This window comes from Adiantum capillus-veneris, chromosome 17 (assembly GCF_014529385.1).
Source record: "Adiantum capillus-veneris isolate H3 chromosome 17, ASM1452938v2, whole genome shotgun sequence".
Taxonomy (NCBI): domain Eukaryota; kingdom Viridiplantae; phylum Streptophyta; class Polypodiopsida; order Polypodiales; family Pteridaceae; genus Adiantum; species Adiantum capillus-veneris.
Genome location: NC_140947.1, coordinates 78,334,810 through 78,355,806, shown reverse-complemented (window position 1 = coordinate 78,355,806; position 20,997 = coordinate 78,334,810). Strand labels below are relative to the sequence as shown.

Here is a 20,997-nt window from a genome sequence, read left to right as displayed (position 1 = left end):
GTGTCCCATACTTCTTTATCATTGCGAGACATCTGTTCGATCACATACTTGTGAGAGAAGGGAGTCTATGTCAGCTTCAATTTCTTGACTAGCTTATAGTTTAGGAAGTTATGAGTTCCACCATCACCCACTAAAATACAAACACGTTGTCCGTTAATAGTGCCATGCATGCGAATCAAATCATGGGGACCAAAGGTGGGTTGCTACATTGAAGCAAGCACACAACACTTGTGCTTTTATTCCATATGAAGAACCTCTACATCACAATATTTAGGAGATAAATCTAATGTGAGGCATTGCACCATGTGCATGGCCTTTTCTTTTCCTTGCAAAACAGAACAATCTTTCTTTTTATGCTGGTCCGAAAGACATCTAAAACACAAACTATGTTTCTTTGCACTCTCAAAATCAGCAGTGCTAAGAGATCCACGTGGAGTATCTCGTGATTGCTTAGGCTTCTTAGCCTCTTGTGGGTGTGGAGAGGTAGATTGTCTCCTATTCCTCTTGGAACGTGTGGGAGATCTACGTCGCTATTGGCTCTTAGCCACATTGCTCTTAGCAAAATTATTCTTAGAGTAGGGAACATTTCCTTTCCTCTCTTGGTCATCATCATATCTTTGGGCATGACTGATGGCTTCTTCCAAAGTTTTTGAATGCTGGGTCTTGACATGTAGACGATAGTCTTTGTCAATACCCCTATTGAAACCACGTATCTTTTGGAATTCATCGACACCTTCTAGTTTTAATATGATTTCCCGATACTTCAAAAGGTACTGTGTGAGAGAGAGGCCAGACATGCAGCATGCATCCCATGCTAACCAATTATTATCTTCTTCATTGGAGTCCAAAAACTCTTTGGAGAAAGGAGCTTGAAACGCAACCCAAGATGGAGGACGAGCATCTATTGGAAATGTCATCCACCACTTATAGGCCTTGACTTTAAGAGATAGACTTGTTTCCACAGCCGTCTTTATATCTAGGGTGTGTCTCAATCATTCCATTTGTGTAAGAACGTATTGACTACATCCTTGTCGCGATCACGCTCTTCCCCGTAAAACTTAGGAATGGTGATATTCTTAAGCAATGCATTGCTACCTTCTACATCTTTTGTGCGTAGCCAACGGTGCCAACGGAAGCCTTCCAAGCCTCGGTGCCGTAGAGTTGCCGGTTGAGTTTGCCTTGGTGGCCCGCCTTAGTCGTGCGCCGTGGAGGGCGTAGGTAAGGCAGCCATCTCTGAATTCATAAATTTCACAAGTAGCTCCATAAGATTTGTAACATTTGCATTGAGTGCAGAGAGGTTTCGTTCAAGCACGCTTTGACAATTTTCCAAAGTCTTGAAAGCAGCCATATCTACAAGGCCATGATCTCCTAGATCATCATCGCCATGCATATTAGTGTCAGCACACCCGTGTATCCTGATTTTGATCTACGTGCTCAAAATCAAAAGTGTGTATAGGTGGGATATCCTCACTGGCCATTGTAAACACACACTAATGTAAAGAGAGAGAAAAAAACGTCAACTTGTACCTTGTGAAGCTTGAAGTCTTTGTGTTTTTTATGCTCGACGATTTGCGTCGCATGCAAACCTCGCCTTTCGGAAATGGTAACGCTTCACGTGTCATTCGTTGTTGTAAGAACACCTTCGTAGATTCTTCACAAAAGCTCGTCATTTTTGTGAAGGCTTTTGTTCACTTTGAAGCTACCTCCTTGAGGAAAAAAGAATTTTTGGAGGAAAATTTGCCTTCCTCCAAGAAGTGAAAAGGAAGGGTGAAACTACTTCCTTGAAGTTTGAAGCTTTCCCTTTCCTTCTAGCTTTCTTTTTAACACAAGTATGCTATCTTTCCTTGTTATACATAACAAAGCTCAATAGATTGATGGTAAAGTGTTGGCCTCTTACCCCCATGGGGTGGGTTCAACCCTCCTTCATGCAAGGGTTAAGCGGGCCTTCTTGCGCGCGCCGTCAATGACACCAACGAAAGCCTTCAGACCCTCGGTGCCATAGAGTTTTTGGCCGAGGTTGCCTTGGTTTCCCATTGTGGAGGGCATAGGTGGGGAGATCGGCTGTCGTCGCTATCTGTTTTTGCGTGCTTCCCACAGAGAACTTTGTTGCACAACGCAGACATCTATGTCTGCAGATCATGGGAGAGAAGCAGCACGTCGCATGCACATGCAACCCGCTTTTCCCCTTACCCAAAAGTAGCTCAGATACCAACGAAAGGGCGGTGGTAATGTGTGTGCTAGTCTCCACCTAAACGTGCTATCTTATAGCATCCCTCTAGCTTACACTTTGTCCGGTCTCAAACCGCTCTCAAAAGAGCTCAAACACTGTCAAAAGTGTCAACATATGCATGTACGCATAAACAACTGCTCCCACTGGAACCAGAGTATCGCAAGCACTGAAACCTATCGCCTATGATTTGATGCCAATGTTGTAGCTGAAGCCGAGATCGAGACCAAGAAGCAGAGAGAAAGCTAACAAGACACTCTATGTACCTGTACGCGTACCTGTACCTGTAGAGTCGAAGAAGACAATGCCGTCAAACTCCCACTCTATGTGTGTGTATGAAGTCACTCCAAAAGAGGCTACACACTCCTGAATGAGCCGTGGGCTCTCATAGATGGAAGAGACTACAACGATGGTATCTATAATGGCTATGGCAGCTCTCCAGCACAAACTACCAAATGAGGGTTGAAAATTTCAGCTCCTGAATCGTAGCTTGAATGAGATTTTTGATGGCACAAATGGCTCCGAAAGGGGGGTAAAATGCCAGGACACCCAGGACGTCTGCTGGAAACACTCTCTGAATGTTGAATTTGTCGATGCCAAAACCTAAACCCTATTTGCACTCTTGAAAGTGCTGGTGCGCATGCGAAAACAATTTTGGGAATGAAACTGCTCTGATACCAGATGAAGGAGAGGAGCCGAGAGCACAATGGAAGAGGAAGAGGAATATGCACACACGCACCACCATAGCCACACACACAGGTTGGAGGGAGAGAGCCGACACACACTGTGTGCCCCCTTTCTTTCTTCTCTATCTTATGCACTAAGGCACAATACACATTGTACTTAGTATTAGTGGCTCACACAAGTGTATAGTTGTACACTTAGGGTTAGTAGCAGTTAGTGATGGACGGTCGGCCACATGGACAATAAACCTAACAAGAGTTAGTTCAGATCAAACATTAGACTCTACACCAAATCAGACATAAACAAGGCTGGAGCTGGAAAAGACAACAAAATTGGAATTGGCCAAATCAGCCATGTGAAATTGGAATTGGAATAGGAATTAGCCAGAATTGGAATTTTATATTAAGAACAAGAAACCAGTACAATGAGGATAAGCTCGGTGAGAGTTGGATTGTGTAAGTACAACAACCCTAGGTACAAGAGTTGGACTCAAGAATATTTAGTGTGCTATATAAGTATGCTAACATGAATGCTATGTTTGGTAATCCCCATTATCCTTTCAACTGGTATCAGAGCACTACATAGTTGATTAATAGTTTCCTCGTTAGATCCTTGCATGTCAGCAAATCATTAAATATCTATTTACTAGTATGAGCAAGCTCTTGGGAAATACTCTTGAGCCACTACTCTCCTAGTTGAATATGCAGTTGAGCAGCAAAAGTGTTTGAGCGATTTCTAACTTCCTTTATGAGGGTGTTTTTGGATGATTTGACTTGGAAAGAATTCAGAACATCCAAATCATCTTTACTTGAGGGTGTTTCTCGATAGCTTGAGTGTGTTAAAAAATAAGTCAAAATATCTAGATCATCTTTACTTGAATATAGAATAAGGAGAGAGAGAGAGAGAGAGAGGATAACTCGCACTTTGTGATTCCCACACTCTATGCTCTCCATACTCGCACAATAGTGAACTCATGCACTCATGCACACACTTCAAGTGGTATGAGAGACAAAAATTGTGGTGCAACTTCTCTCCCACATTTCCCTCTTCCTAGAGAGCTTCATATCGGCTACATTGGCAATAGATCAACACTCGGAGCTTCCATGGCTATGGAGGCATTGTGAGCTTGACACATAGAGCTCATGTATTAAGGTAGCAAGGGGTTGAACTCCAAGCCACAAATGGAGAGATATTGAGATTTGTGTGAGCTTAGAGAGAGAGAGAGAGAAGAAGAAGAAGAAGAAAAATTGATAGCAGGTCACTATTTTTCTCATATCTTGAGCTAGAAAACTTGGATTCAAAAACTTTTGTTATCAAAAGAAAGCTTTTTCTTAAGCTCTATGACTTTGTAGAAGAGCTTGTCAGCTGATTTGCAATGCAAGTATGCCTAAAATAAAAAAACACAGACTGTTTTCTCAAGATAGATTGTGTATTTAAGTTGAGGAGAGAGAGAGAGAGAGAGAGAGAGAGAGAGAATCAAACTCTTGAACCCTTTTGGCATTGACGCTTTGATAAAGTGAAAGTAGAGCTCTCTAATTTCAACTACACATAGAGAGAGCAATAATATATCTTTGGCCTCATTATACGTTAGAGACAGAGACAAGGGCACACATATACAGGAATACAAGTTGTGCTTCAGCGGAGCGCAATTGTCTCTTCGCTTGAGAGAGATTTGGTTATGACATATGCATTTTGGGCATGATGTATATACTTGTGATGTTCTTTTGAGATTGCGATCTCCATACCTCTATATTTGAAGTTCTCTTACACTCATAGGTTGTAAAGTATATCAACACAGGTTTTTGCATCATCTCATTTGTGGGAGGTTATGCAATTTTATGCATAATTTTGACACTTTGACAATATTGTGCTCTTTTGAGAGTGGATCCCTACTAGGATAGTGATTTAGCTGCTTGCATATTTGTAAATACTTATTTATGTGCATATCTTGCACTTTGCAATGATTTTATGACTCATGTACATTGTGTTGTGAATATTGCCTATGTATGCCATTTAGGAGCCCTTTCTAAGAGTGTGGCTACTCACTAAGTTTGTTGAACCTTTGGAGGACCCTGCGTAAGGTTTTATAGAGCTAGGGTGTTCTCATATGTATGAGACACCTTTGGTGATACACATTCTTGGAGATCCCCCTACTCATCACCTCACCATAGAACATGTATAGAGGTGTGCATGTGCTTCTAATGCCTAGTTTGCAATCTTTTGACAATGTTTTTGAGCAATATATGCAACTTGATACCTTGTTAGCACTCTTTTAGGGTTTATGCATTGAATTCTTGTTTCAAGTTTGAGATTTTACTCCCCATATAGAGGAAACTTTGCCAAAACTTTCATAGAAAATTTTCTATAAATACTTAGTCTCACTCTCTTGCTAGTTATGGCTAGATCTTCTGGGAAAGAAGAGTATTATATCAAGAATTATGATGGCACAAACTTCACAATATGGAACCAACATGTGCTTGATGTCTTTGTCAATAAGGACCTAGCACTGCTGTTGAAAGAGAATAGAGAGGGTGTTTACATTGACGATCAGTGGGAGAAGCTTGATGCTCACGCTATGTCGACCATTTTATTGAACCTTGGTGAGTCGATTTTCTTTGAAATTATGGACAAGACTATTGCAAAGGATTTATGGGAGTCATTATGCTGAGCTTGGGATGGCAAGACTACCTCAAAGAAGGTTTTTCTTAAGAAAAATCTCATGCAGTTGAATATGAAAGAGGGAAGCACTATTAGTTCACACTTAAATGAGTTCAACAACGTCTTTATAGAACTTACATATAAGGGACTCAATTTCCATGATAAAATGAAAGCTATTTTCTTGCTTTGTTCTTTGCCTTTGTCGTCATGGGACGCATTTAACACTACCATTACTAATTGTGCACTTGGGGGTAAGCTTTCTTTTAGCGACATTACTAGTGCTTTGCTCATGGGATATTTTAGATGTTAGTTGCTTGACACTCCTAGGCATGGTTATGCATATTTGGCTAGTGATAGTTGTTACAGGCAAAGAGATCACAATCGCAATTGCGATCCGTCATAGTAAGAGTCATAGATGTGATTTGCAAAACGTAGAAAGCTATAATTACCACAAGAAAAACCATTTTCAATAAGGTTTCTGCATTTTTCAATGTGAAAAGAGTAAATTCATTGTCAAGTCTGACCCTCCTAACAGTAGTGTGAATATTGAGGTGCTCAACGTAGTTGAGTCTCCACTAGCTGAGGTTTTTCCTGACATGCTATAACCGGTAGATGTCTTGATATTCACTGCTCACTTGGGTCTAGATGCATTATTGGCTCTTGATGAGTGTTATATGCAAAAACTAGATCATTGACTCATGTGCTAATTTCCATGTTACTCTCCATAGGGAATGATTCTCCAGTTATGCTCATATGCATGGTTCAATTAGGCCAAGTGACTCATATCAGGTTGAAATTTGTGGCATTAGAGATGTGAAGTTATGTATTTGGCAGACTTGAACAACTAGCCAAGCTCGATGAATTGCGCCTAAAAGTTGTTGCAGCATCATGACCAACACATGATTAACAAGGAGTTTCAAAAGGGAGACTATGTGTTAGTTTATACCTTGAATCAACACTCCAAGAAATTGAAAACATGAGGTACTTGCCCATTTGTGATCAATGACATATCGATAACCTAGTGGTGCCGTACAACTTACGACAGTAGAGGGAGAGGACATACCTAATTGGATAAATAGTTGCAAATTAAAGAAATACCATCTATCTCTCATCGTTGACACTATAGATAAGATTCATGAAACGAAGGAAAGGAAGCAAAAAGCTAAAGCCATTCAAGACCAACCAAAGGAAGAAGCGAGGTTGCAGATTCTAAAACGCAAAGAACAACAAAATATCGCTTAAATTCGGCAAATAGAAACACCATCTCCTTCTATCAAAGTAGTCCAAATCGAAAACGTTTTGGCTTGGAGATATGGATGTACACATCAATGTCCAACTTACCAATGGAACAACCGAAAGAGCACTTGTGGATACTCGAGAATGCGTTAATACCATGCGATATTCTATATACCTCAAACTATCAAACTCCATAATAGAACCAACAAAGATTGAGCTCAAGGCAGCTAATAGAGGAACAATGGTTAGTTTGGGACAAGCCAATGTCTAAATCAACATTGATGGTAATCACTGCCCACATCAATTCCATATCATGACCATACACGGATCTTAATGAAGAAATCATTTTGAGAGTTTTATGGATGTGTACTCACAAAGCAATTCTTGATTGACAAGATGACGCTCTAAAACACAACCTCAAGGACACATCATACATCACTCCCTTGGCACAAACATATCACATTTGGAACATATAGTCCCACCATCAAGGCGCAACAATCTCCAAATATCCAAGGGAAACAGTCAAACAAGTTTGGGTAAAGAAGTCCATATTGGAAACCAAGTCAAAGAAAATAAGGATACCCAAAGGATTACATTCAAATCAGACTTCCAAATAAGCTAAGCCAAGCTTCCAAGGAGAAAAAATCCCTCAGAGCAAGCCAAAACGATGGACGAGATTCCAACAAATCCAAATGCTTCATCAAGTTCACCCAAGTACAAATGGATACCCAAATTTAAATCGAAAAAGACAACAAATGCACAACATTGTCAACCAACACGACAATGGAAACCCAAACAATCAGACCGACCACCATCTTCAAAGTCTCCAACACCAACCTTTACGTGGGTACCCAAAGTTAAGCAAAGCCAAATCAGCAACCCAAAAATCGTACTCACTAAACCAACCATTAAGGAACGGGAAAATCGTCTTCAAAGGCTTCTGTTTGAAAAACACGGTTTAGATGAAACCTCAAAAACCACTGAACAATCCGTTCAATACCCACATCTTGCACAACTTAGTGTTACCCAGTGCATCTCTTCCTATAAGAATTATAGGGCCACGTTCATGGCCTTGCATAGACACATTGTTCGTACCCATGCACATTGCACAAAGATTTGTCTGAGACGACTCAGAATGGAAAGAGGTGAGTAACAATTGCTGGAGCAGCATATTGTAAGATCTTAAGCTGCAAGATGATGAAAGATCATGTGTATATTGTATAAAGTGTGTTTTGTCGCTTAAATTTATGCTTTTTTATTACTTTTCAGCAAAATTTGACTCTTATCAGGCATAATAATGATCCATATTGATAAATTTTGACGGGTGAGATGCCTAGAGTGAGAGTATATACATATGAGTGTGAGGAATAGTTTTGGTAAAAAGTTTTGGCCAAGTAATAATAATTTTCAATAATTTTCTTTCTTTTTTAACCTAATAAGGATCAAAACTTAATAAAAAAATCCAAGAAAGTCGGATTCAAGTTTTAAAAGCAAACACCAAATCTACACAGGAGCTTTGAGCATGTCAAGTATGGAAGGATTTGACACATGTCAAATTTTGGGTCAACTTACGACATGCCAAAATTGCAAAATCGAGAGCAATTAACGACCAAGCATCCAAATGATGAGTATGAGCCACAGGTGGTATGTCATGGGAAATGTGACCAAGCAAGGTAACTACGCACATAGCATTCGGAGTAAACCAAACATATATAAGCAAAATGGGCAAAGTAGACCTCATTTGCAAGCAGTTATTTTTAGAGAGAGAGCTAGAGAGCTTTTTTGACCTAGTGCACTCTGTCAAGGTTCTCCCTGCTACAACCACACCGAACACCCACACTTCACTAGATTGGATAGATATGATCCTCTTTAGTGCTAGAACACTTGTGAACAACCAAAAACACAAAACAAATGTACAAAAAATTGTATCAATCAAATCAAATCCACAAATGTTTTAATAAAAAATACTCATTTCACATAGCAAAATCTGTCCATGCAATCACAATTGCCAGAAGGGGTGGAACATGGATAATGATCCATGTCGTCCCAGCTCAGAATTCAAAAATGAGTGGTGCAAAATATTGGCCTTGAAAGCGCCCTTAACCTGCGGCGATTGATTCTAATGTTTGGCAAAATTTCAATGTTTGATCTTTTGAAGTGAGTCAATTGTCAAGTTCAATAGTTTCAAGGTGCCAATGACAAAAATTGTGGTCTTGAGCAAAGTATGGGTATCAAAAAGTTAGTGAGCTTAAATGTACTTCAAGAAATACAAAATATGCCTTCAAAGTGGGCCAAAATTTCCAAAGGGCCTGTGTTACCATATACATCTGATAGTGATGTGTGTGAATACACTAAGGCTGCCAAGGCATTTTTTCCTTTTTTAGGAGGTTTCTTTCCCTGTGCATTGTATATACGCCCATCACTCTAGGGCTATCTATCTTTCCATTACACACTAAGTAACATACTCTGTGTGTGTGCCTTGAGCTTCCTTCGTCTTCTCCAAGCTGTGTGTGTTTTCTTGCAACACTAATTCCAACAATTGATATCAGAGCAGGTCACGTCCTCCCACGCTTAGTCGCAAGCGTCGCCAGATCACCCCTCCTTGTTTTCTCAGATTTCAACGTGCTTTTCATTTCAGACTCATTTCGACCTCCGTTTCCATTACAGCTAGGTTTGCACAGGCAATTTTGTCATTTTGTGCAAAATTTTTGTCAATGCCAATTATTGCATAACAGGTCCCATACAGTCTACTGCGGGTTGTGCTATATAGCACATGCTGGTCTCACGCAGTTTCTCCTGGCACAATGTATGGTCAAGAGTCAAGCTTTACCACATTCGTTTTGGCTCGAGGCTATCATATGTGCCACTTATGTACTTAGCAGTTGTCCTACAAAAGCATTGCAGTCTATGACTCCATATGAAGCATGGCATGATAGAAAGCCATCTATTGAGCACATATGTGTTTTTTCCTGTTTGGCTTATCGTTTAGTGCCACAAGTGCAACGCGGAAAAATGGATGATAAGGCCGTCAAATGTATTTTTGTTGGTTATAGTGATGAAAGCAAAGGTTACAGGTTGTACCATCCGCAAACAAAGTGTATTTTTATCTCATGTGATGTGTTTGTGGAAGATTCTGTTTAGCTTTTGTTGTCATGTACTAGAGATAGTAATGTAAGCTCATAGGACATTTATGACAATTTATTGCCTCTTTTCAGTGGTGGAAGTTTGTATGTAAATTAAAATGAGGCAAGTGTATAGCCTATGGGGGTTTCTGAAAATGTTACGGATCAACCTATTACTAATGAAGATGTACATGATGTACTTGATGAGGAAAGGGCTGAAAATGAGCAAGCTAGAGGTATGCCTAAAAAGCTGGTGCACACTTTGCATGACAGTAAATTGGATGCACCTTTGTCTAGTCATCCTCATTTAGGTTCTCGTCATGCCTCTTATGCATCAGATTGTTATGCTTTGGCTGTGTCTAGCTTATGTGTATGGATTGAAGCAATCTTCTTGTGCTTGGTATGAGAAAGCTGACACTCATTTGGTCAAACAAGGCTTTTGTAATAGTCCAACACAAAGCCCATTGTATGTCAAGCATGGGGGCGATGTAATTCTCATTGTTGTTATTTATGTGGATGATTTGTTGATCACTCGTCCCAATGAGGCACATATTGCTGAATTTAAGGTTGATTTTAATGCTACTTTCAAGATGAAAGATTTGGTGTTGTTGCATCATTACTTGGGCATACAGTTTAAGCAGTGTGATGGTTGTATTGCCTTGTGTCAAAAAAGTTACATAGAGACATTGCTATGTAAGTTTGGACTCGATGATTGCAAACCTATTGCCACTCCCATGGAAACAAGTTTGAAGTTAAGTCTACATGATACCGGTGATCTTGCTTATGTTACTCTTTACCAAACTGTTGTTGGCTGCCTCATTTATGTATGCAACACATGGCCGGATAATCAGTTTGCAGTCTCACAGGTCAACAAATTTATGCATAGCCCAAGGTCTAAGCATTGGTAGGCAGTCAAGAGGAGTTTTTGCCACTTGAGTGGCACTCTGCATCTTGGCGTGTTTTATCCCAAGGGAGGATCGTTGCCGCCATATTTACATACTTTTTCGGACTCAGATTGGGCTGGTTGTTATGAAACGTGAGTGTCCAAAAGTGGTTTTTGTTTCATGCTTGGCAATTCATATATTTCATGGTTGAGCAAGAAGAAACCTATTGTGGCCACTTCCACTTGTGAGGCGGAGAACTTGGTAGTCTTCACAGCTACGATTGAGTGTGTATGGCTTTACATGCCTTATGGCTGATTTAGGTGTTGGACAAGACATTGCCAACATCATCTACACTGACATTTAGAGCGCATTGGCAGTTGCGAGGAACCGAGTTTTTCATTCTCGCACAAAGTACATTGAGGTGCATTACCACTATGTTAGGGGGAGGCTCTCAATGGGAGAGATCAACTTCGTTTATGTGCCAGCACAAGAAAACCTTGCAGATCTTTTCACAAAGGCATTGTCTTGTGAGAAGTTTGAAGCTTTCCTCAAAGCTTTGGGCTTGCTCCCCTTTGTGGACTGATCCTGTCCTCAGGGCATGACACTACTTCCCTTTACTCTTCGTGCTAGCCCTTGTTCACCGTATCACTCCCAACGGAGATTTGTTACCATATACATGTGGCAGTAATGTGTTCACACTAGGACCGTTGGGGTATTTTTTTCCCTCTTCAGGAGGGTTTTTCCCTCGCGCATTGTATATACGCCCATCACTCTAGGGCTATCTATCTTTCCATTACACACTAACATACTCTTTGTGTGTGCCTTGAGCTTCCTTCGTCTTCTCCAAGCTGTGTGTGTTTTCATGCAACCCTAATTCCAACAGCCTAGGAGGTCCAAACAGACTCCAATTGGGCTGAAAATCAACAGACAACTAGGATTGGGGTTCTTCTCCAACTCTCAATTATCAAATGGGAAAAATCTCAAACAGAATGATCAACATGAGGAATCAAAGATTCCATTCAAAATCAGATTTGACAAAGTAAGACCAAATTGAGCTATAAACTAGTAAATCGAGAAAACTTGAAAAAACTAATATTTCACCAATGTATTAGGATAGGCTATAGGAACATGTCCACCAAGTTTCACCTCAGAAGGGCTACCAAACATGGATCGCAATCTATGTACCTTTTTTAGCTTTTTGAGTCAAAACCATACCATCAAGTCCTAAGTGATAAGAAAAGCCTAACCCTAAAGTTTCAAACCTGTTGGATGTCAAAACCCTAGCCAAAGTTCCAAATTTCTCTAAGTTTGTGAAAATTTCCCAAAGGTGGCTTAAATCTCTAACCTATGATCCAAATTCAAAAAGATTTGAACCATAAACAACCCCATACCATGCTAAATCAGATGGTGTCATCAGATCTTTAAAATGTGTTCCTCATGGATCACGATCCATGTACCTCAAAGACAAATCTGACATGTAACCACATGACCTAGTGCCTATAGTTTTCCTGGATGCACTCATGAAGTTTGATCAAGTTTGGACTCGTTTTGATCAAGTTCTGCTCATTTTTTAGTTTATGGTCAAGTTGGTGTTTTTCCAGCTTTTTTCAAGACTTTTTGATCAAACTCGGGAGATAATCAACTAGTTTTCTGGTGCCAGAATGCCTCGAAGAAGACCACAAAAGTAGTGGGAAGCTTCACCCTATCAAGTAGTTGACATCTTCTCAAACAAGAAAGCGCACGTCTCAGAAGAAGAACTAGCAAGATATTAACCAATGTTTTTGATGGAAAGTTCTAAGTGACCGACCAAGCTTAAATAAATACCACTACCATTCCAAAGGAATTGTGGTCTCTACACCAAAAATGACAGGTGATTGAAGGGTCAAGATGCCTACAAATGGATACCTTCTTCAGGCTACCTCATTGGGGAACATATTTTTAGAGAGCTCATGAGTTGATGATATCTATTAAATACAATGAAGAGGCCACCTTAACAGTCAAATATGGGGTTATAGTGAAAGTTAGAATCACTAGTGATCTCATCAACCAAGCCCTGTATCTACCACTAGGCAATCACAACCTCCTCTTGAAAACAAAGGCAATTGACAACGATAAGGCATTCATCAAGAAACAAGGCCACAAGTTTACATACAAGGACCTCATCTACACTAAAATAGAGCTGCCATTGCGGCTAATCTCTTAGCATTTGAAGGTCCAAAATCCCTCGCAATACACAAATCCAAATCTCTACATTGCAGTTGTCATGGCTATGGGGTTGACAGAGCAAAGAGTGACCTCGAAAACTATATTTTGGAGAGCCTAGTAGGAGCCAACTTGAAGAGCAGCAACCGTTAGAAGACACACATGAATGCGGGTCCTGTTCTGACACAGACTTCTTACCAAGATCTGGGGATGATCGACCAACTACCACCTGTAGAATCTTAGCTCGATCTACTTCACAAAGCCAACCATTCTATCAGAGAGCTAGGAGGATCTTCATCGACTTCAACCAAAAGAAGAACAAGAGGCCAGAGTTTTAAAGCAAATGTGATAGATAGTGAAGCCACGGAATCAGACGTTGAGTTGAGCGAGATAAAACCAAAGAAAAGAGATACACCGATGCGCCATTCGAATTCGAGATGATTGAGGAGGAAGATATCAGCATTCCTCTAGTGAGATTCAAGCGTAGACCAACATAGCAAATACCATCACACAAACACAAATATCTATGGAATAAGCTTAAAGATTGAGAGAATAACGACAAAAAAAGATTGCAGAGGAGAAGAAAAAGGTGGATGAAGAGGGCTCGAAAGCAGATGATAAAGATGAGGAAGATATCGACAAATCACTTGAGGAAAGGAAATGCAAGAGGCTTGAGAAGATCAAGCAATATAAAAGGAGAAAAGTAGTAGAAGAAGTAGAGCTAGCCGGCACCATGCGGGAGCACATCCACACAATACTCAAGAGAAACGTTGAGCAAAGAATTGAGGAGGAGTTAAAGAAACCAAATATTGATGATTTAGAATCTCCCAAGGACTCCCCCAAGAGCAATGACAAAGAAACTGAAGAATCGCCGAGGGAGGAGACACTTGGAGATCCTCAAGAAACCTATACAGAGACCATGAAACACCTTTCTCCGAGGCCGGCAACACCTCCACCCACTGAAGAAAACAAAGGAGAATCCAAAAAGAGAGATGCGGACCAAGAAAGGGATTATTTAGAACCAAAGCACCTTGAAGAAAATCAAGTTGACCAAGAAAAGAATGAGACCATTGATGGGAAGCAAGCAAACAAGGAGGCTGAGAATATTGATCACAACCTACTAGAAAAGAAAGACCAAGGTAAAAAGCAAGATGATCAAGACAAAGAAGTTGGAAAAGTTGATCAATCTCAACCCGAGAAAGACAATCAAAGCAAAGACAAAGAGAAACTAGAAAAGAAAGAACTGGAGGCTAGGAATTCACAACAACGAAACACTCAAGAACGAGGCCCAGTATCACCTTACTCTAGAGCGATAATCAAGGATGGTAATTGGCACATCAAAGAATTCAATTTGGAGTAGCATCTAGATGCCATAAAGTTGCAGTTTGACTGTCAAAGAGAAATATACAGTCTATGGGAGTTGGATGCACGAGATGCTCAAGCAGAGGAGAGGGCAGTCAAAGAAGAAAATAAAAGGTTGCAGTAGCAGATTGTTTAACAAAAAGTCAAAGAAAGCTGCAGGAAGTGCTGGAAAAAGAAAAGAGAGAAGTTGTGGGCTACTTCAAGGCACTTGAAGAGCATATAGCCACCAATACAAAAATAAAGTGGAATAACAAATATTAGAAGAGGATCTAGAGAAGGATCAGCAATGAAATGCAAAGCTAAGCGGCTCTTACAATGTCGTGAAGTATACCCTCTCCAAGCTCCTGGAAATCCAAGATACCGCGGCTTCGACTTCTACCTCACAAGCTCTAGCTGCTGTCCTCGAGGAGCTGAATGCAATGGAAGCTAAGCTAGCTCAAGAAAATTATGATAGACAGATTATGAAGGCTGATCATAAGGCTATTCAAGCTCAAAAGGATAAAGAGATCTAGTAGTTGAAAGGACAACCAGCTAAAGCACATACCGACCTAACTACCCAAGCGAAGAGGAATGCTCAAGAGCTAAAGAGTAAAGATTTGGAAATCAGTGCCCTACAAGCAAAAGAAATTGTTCCAATCCAAAAGACACCATTAGCAAAGATAGTGACCCACAAGGGTAGACCCAACCCCAATACATCTATCAAGTACATCTACTGAGGGTGGGCTACATGATTTTGATGACGCAAAGGATCTTTTGCATACATGAGAAGAGATCAAGCGGTGGATAACAGAAGCTCATGATCCCTCTCACAAAGAATATATGCAGTATGGATTGAAGGTATTGGAGTCAACGACCTTGCTAATGATAAAGCCTGATGAAGCTATACAGAAACTTGGCCACGAAATGATTCCTCTACCTCTCATGAAGCAAGATACATTCTGGTGGAAAAAGAAGCTCCTAAAGGCATTAGATCCAAACAAGAAGGGGGATTACAAAGACGTACCACTAGATCAAGTGCTGACCATCTTGGAAATTCAAGATTCACCCCTATGGCATAAGAAGTGGTTCGAGAAGCGACCAAATGATGAGACTATGTACAAAAATGTGCCTTAGTACCCTTGGGGGGTTCACATCTTAGACATATGGGTTACCACATGGGTTCAAATGAATGGATTTTTAATTGACAAAATTTTAAAATTTTCACAAGATTATATTAACAAAAGGAGGTTTTTAATTGATTTTAGAGAAAAACCCATAAGTTCTGGAAAGAAAAGGATCATTTTATTACCTTAAGCATGTAAGTAAAGGGTTTTTTTTATAATTGTTGAACACACATTATATGAATAATTTATTAAAGGTGCACCGCCTCAGTCAGGACCTCAAGATTGATCCCACCTAGTATCCAATTCCAAGAAGGTGATCCTGGGAAAGCTACTACAACTGGCAGAGAAAATGACCATTCGTGCTCAACTACCCTGTCTTATCAAATCCCATCAACAATTTCCCACCAACAAAATCATATATATGGTACATACTTAATTACAAGCAATGATCACCCAGATGCGCGATGTCCCCGACCTTACATGCCAGATGCTGGTGAAGATAGCCAAGATGATAATCACGTGCATCATCGCGTTTGAGGACATCGAAGCATCAGAGCACCCATGGTAAGTGTTCCTTGAAGGAATAAAGGGCTTAGCATGGAATATGGAGACAGAGATTCCCAACCGCAATATCATTATGGGATGTACACAAGAGTCATGTTCCTGCCCTCATACGATTTGTGAACATTGAAGGAGGCATTCATGACACGCTTTTTCGAGATGGACTCAACCATGTTCAACCCCATGGCGAAGGATCTGCCAGCTACCACATTACTTATCAAAGTGCAATTATGAACAATCCTTTCAAAGATATGACAGTCCAAGCACATAAAGTGGCAAGGATAGAGAAATTCAAAACCATCACCAAGCCCTCAAAAAGGACACCTTCCACTATTGAAGATGATGTGGAGCTCAAACTAAGGACAAGTGCTCATTAGGCGAAAGACAAAGCTTGTACAAGGACATGCAATGGCTAGGAAGCGGTGAATGTTAGCAGCTCGACGGACACCCTTCTAGTCAACCACCTTGTCATAAAGCAGCCAATTTTGTAGTCCCATTATTATTTTTCCAAGAAATCTTTGTAAACATGAGGAACTATGATTTTTAACCGAGAGATCTCTAAGCCAATTCTTGTAAAATTTAAGTTATAAAGTCTAATTTTGAGTTTGAACCTTGTAAGGTATCCAGTGGCAAAAGAATCCCTACATATAAGCCTAATTTTGTAAGTTTGAACACTGATCATTATCATTATCAAAGTTTTTGGAGAGTTTTAGCGCACGTCTGAGAGCGGCTACTATCACGCGACTTGTAATCCATTTTTCTTGAGCTCTAGTAATCCTTTTTTTTTCCTAACAATTGCATAATGTTTCTTATCTTGTGCTCTTTAATTTAAGTGTAACCGTTCTCAATTTTGTTGTGGTCCATGATGACTTGAGTGTGAGATAAATCTGATGTTTTAGGTGCGTTAATGGTTGTTTTTTAACGTCTTGACCATAGGAGAGTGTTCCCAGACCATAGGGCGACCATTTTGGATTGTTGTATTGTAGTTTTCAAAACCTTGATCATGATTTTGGTACCTTACCCGATTGCAACCAAGTTTGGTAGAATAGTGCCCCTAAATGTCTTAGACCTCCTCCCAAAGTTCCGTTGCATTTGGACTTTGTTTGAGTCTCGAGATGGCATAACGATCGAGGGCAGTGAGACAAGACATAAGCAGATTGCTTGAGTGGAGAGTGATAGATTTGCTAGTGTTGGAGATAGCTTCGTTCTGTAGGTTCACTTCTTAAGGACTGACAACCTCAAAGACTCTCCATGCCCCGCTTCCCTGAGTATTGACAATATGCTAATGCCAGACAGCTATGTTGTAGATGCTTGATCGCGGTGACCCACTAACAAGGTTCAAAGGGGGAGATTGTCACGTGGCATTTGGAAAAACCCACACATGATGCTTATCCACACCAACAAAATGTATAAATACAAACTTGGGACCTCTCATTAGGAATCCAAAAGGGGAAAGAACTCCCTTGAGCTCATGGAGCTCAGGGAGATGTGGACTCTGTGTGTGCTAGAACTTATGCGCACTACATGGCCATGCATTGGTGTTGTTGGTGATAGCCTTTACTAGGCAATGCTACATGGCATAGATTGTTGGATGTGTGCTGACACTAGTTTTGCGGCCATTAGGCTTGCCCCTCCTTATGCTAGATGGGATTTATGCAGTGCAAGGGCCAATGGTGGTTGTCATGGTACCATGACAACCCCACTACAGGGAAGCCAACTTGCTAAAAATGTCAAAAAAACATCGTTTTTGGGCTGTCACAAGCAAAAATCAAAGGGGAGTGTTATCTGAGGTATGAAGATTGTTTTTTGGGAGGGAGATGTACTGGATGCTCTCAAGGATGAGAAGTCAGAACTCAAGTAGCATATTAAATAAAGTTAGATCTAATCAAGAGAAGGCTATGAGAGCGTGCAAGACATGAATCGTGAATTGCAATGATTTTGAATTAAGAAAAAAACCCTAATTCAAATGCTGAATTGCAATGATTTTGAATTAAGAAAAAAACCTAATTTAAATCCTGACTTAACCACAAATTTAGGAAATGATTATTGTTAAGTGAAGAAATTAGACAGGTCAACAAAGAGGGATACAATGTTGGTACATAAAAAATAAATTGCTTTCCTAGTAGTCTATTCAATTCACAATATAATATGTGACACCAATGTTTCATGCAACAGAGTTACTTCAAACTCCAATATTCGCAACTAACCACCCAAATTGAGTGATGCCTTGAGTCCCTAACTGCAACTAACAAGCATTTGTTACCCTCAAAAATTCCCTTTCTGAAGGTATACTTGGTAGTTTAATTGGCTTCTGCCATGACCGCTTGGGCCTAGTCTCTTCCCCGTATCTCCTTCTGCACGCAACTTCACCTCTTCCCTTGGCCCGTGTAGCCTCATCACAACATGACACGGACATGTTCAAATATGATCAAAGAGTGGAGGTGAAAATCATGCATGAGGCACATGCATTGTAAGCCACACAATCTGGCGGCCCGAATTTACAAGATTACGCAGCACAATCCTTCGTGGTGAAGAGAGAGAGAGAGAGAGAGAGAGAGAGAGAGAGAGAGAGAGAGAGAGAGACCACTACTCTACCGGTTTGTTGTATCATCCCTATTATGCATGTAACCAAAATAAAACCCCTAGTTAGTTATTAGTGGAGGGCATATTCTCATCTATGTGATATGGTTGTCATTCAAAATGAATTTGGGGAGCATTAGTAGCATTAATTTACACAAACTAGATGAGGAAGTAACCTTCTAGGCCATAGAAAAAATCATGACCAACTCTATGCTATTTTAGGGAAACCTACTAAAATTGCCACATTCCCTCCATGTGTAGGCTCCTCTCATGGAAGTGCATCCTTCATGTTGGGTCTACCTAAAGAGCATGTGTATGATATGGTTGGTACTTTTAATCCTCGAGCTAAATATTGTTCTCAAACAAGGTGTTGGCATTTGTGGGGATTCAATGTCAACCTATTAATAGGTAAAAGGACATTCTTGATTGCATCCACTATGGATAGTTTCTCTAACTACGTTTTGTTTGAGTTTCCATTTTCTAGGTCGTGGCGATTGCCACACTACCTTTCAACTTCGACGATATTGTTCAACCATCCACTTTGTCCACCCTATCTATTTCAAGGTTCTCCCTATCAAAGCATTGAAAATCAGATGGTAGCCCTACCTTCCACAGTCAAAATCCTAGTGATAGTGATCACCACATGGCTTTTCAACTTCTACTATATTGTTCAACCATCCAATGAGGTGAAGATTTTAGGGATTGTATTTTCCCTGTTGATTGTGGCTTCATAATGTGTGTGTGTGTGTGTGTGTGTGTGTGTGTGTGTGTGTGTGTGTGTGTGAGAGAGAGAGAGAGAGAGAGAGAGAGAGAGAGAGAGATTTTAGGGATTGTATTTTCCCCGTTGATTGTGGCTTCATAATGTGTGTGTGTGTGTGTGTGTGTGTGTGAGAGAGAGAGAGAGAGAGAGAGAGAGAGAGAGAGAGGTTAGAAATGTGTTGAACGTGTTTGCTTTTTGGGTAATGGGGAAGGTGGAAGTTATTAAAACATGTGAATTGTGTTTGGGGGCCGTTAAAGTCAGAGAGAGGGACGGTCATATCGTGAAAGTGTATCACAGCGAGCTCATACCTACACTACAGTATTTGAAAATCTAAGCTAAGGTTTAAGAAGCCAGTGACACGTGTTTCAAGTGATCTACAGCTTGTTACAAAGAAATATGCAACACTTACATTTAAAGAAATGGTTGTCTGTTAATGAGGGTGACGCCCAAGGCTGAGGTGGAGGTGGACCGAGGGGTCGCCAAGAGCAGGGGGAGGCGGCACCGGCGAGCCAATGGCCGGACGCCCTAGGCCGCCCATCGTGTGAACATAAACTGCCCCACCCTGATACTGTTGAAGTGGCACAGAATGTGGTATCAGAAACGTGGACGCCGGCATTCTGTGCCCCTGTAGCTGCCGCAATACCGCTGCTTCCATTGGCCCCACCGCCGCAGCCGCTGCTGCCTGCATCCTCTCTCGCCTCGCCACCTGCCGCTCCCGCTTGTGCGCATTCTGATGCCCCCCTAACGCTTGCGAGCTGCCGAATTTCCGCCTGCAGAATTGGCATTCGAACAATCGCGTGCTCCCTGCCTCGCTGCCGCCGCTACCAGCCATCGTCATCGATCCACCACTGTTGCCCATGCCGGGCCTTGCCTCATCCTGCTCTTCCTCCTCAACCTCCTCTTTTCTTCCCCCTAATTCTGCCTCATTGACGTTAGCTGTCATCTCCACACCAAAAAGCTTCAACGAGGTGCCTACACGGCCTGGCCTACCAAAAGCTTTGTTTTCTTCTTCGACGGGGCTGGTGCTGGGGCCGACCGGGAGCTTGCTCGGCAATACATCGGCGCGTTGGTGCAAACGGGATTCGTGCTGTGAAATGCACCCCTGGCTTGCTTGAGGCTGTCTCGTATCGGTCTCGGCCTCTGCTGCCCATGGTGGCGTATCTATATGATGATCATGAGACAGCTCTCTTAAGCGCTTGTGCCTGGGAGAGAGCTCTTCATCGTCATCCACACTGGACATGAGATGAGCGCCCCAGCTGCTACTAGGACGAGGAGCCTGGAGGAGTAGGGGTGTTGTGTGAACGGGAGAAGGAATATGGCTTTGCAATCACGCCATCCCCTTTATTTTTGTCTCAACTTTTATAATAAGCGTACAGTGAGGAGCACGATCCTTACACAATTAGTGACGAGGTGAGGAGGTGGAGGTGGCGTAAGAGAGGGCAGTTAAAGCAGGTGAGAGTTTGTATATTGGTTGAATGTTTGAAGCCGCCTGAGTTTGGGCGCGTATGGCACATCTTGGTGGAAATTTATAATTTAGTTTTTCTTTTCAATACGATGCCTACTTTTATGGGATTGCACCCACACCCACGTGTCCCAAGGATTGAACCATAGCGACCAC

At 41.2% G+C, this 20,997-nt stretch overlaps 1 protein-coding gene across 2 annotated transcripts in view; it reads right to left on the bottom strand.

The window, feature by feature from the left end:
• The window catches only part of LOC147437536 (uncharacterized), a 57,188-nt gene extending 36,413 nt beyond the window's left edge, over positions 1 to 20,775 (bottom strand). For both annotated transcript variants that reach the window (XM_086485964.1, XM_086485962.1), the window contains exon 1: positions 19,789 to 20,775. In XM_086485964.1, coding sequence (XP_086342090.1) covers positions 19,810 to 20,619 — 810 coding nt within the window. In that variant the 5' untranslated portion in view covers positions 20,620 to 20,775 and the 3' untranslated portion in view covers positions 19,789 to 19,809. The remainder of the gene's footprint in view (positions 1 to 19,788) is intronic.
• Between the last annotated feature and the right edge of the window lie 222 nt (positions 20,776 to 20,997).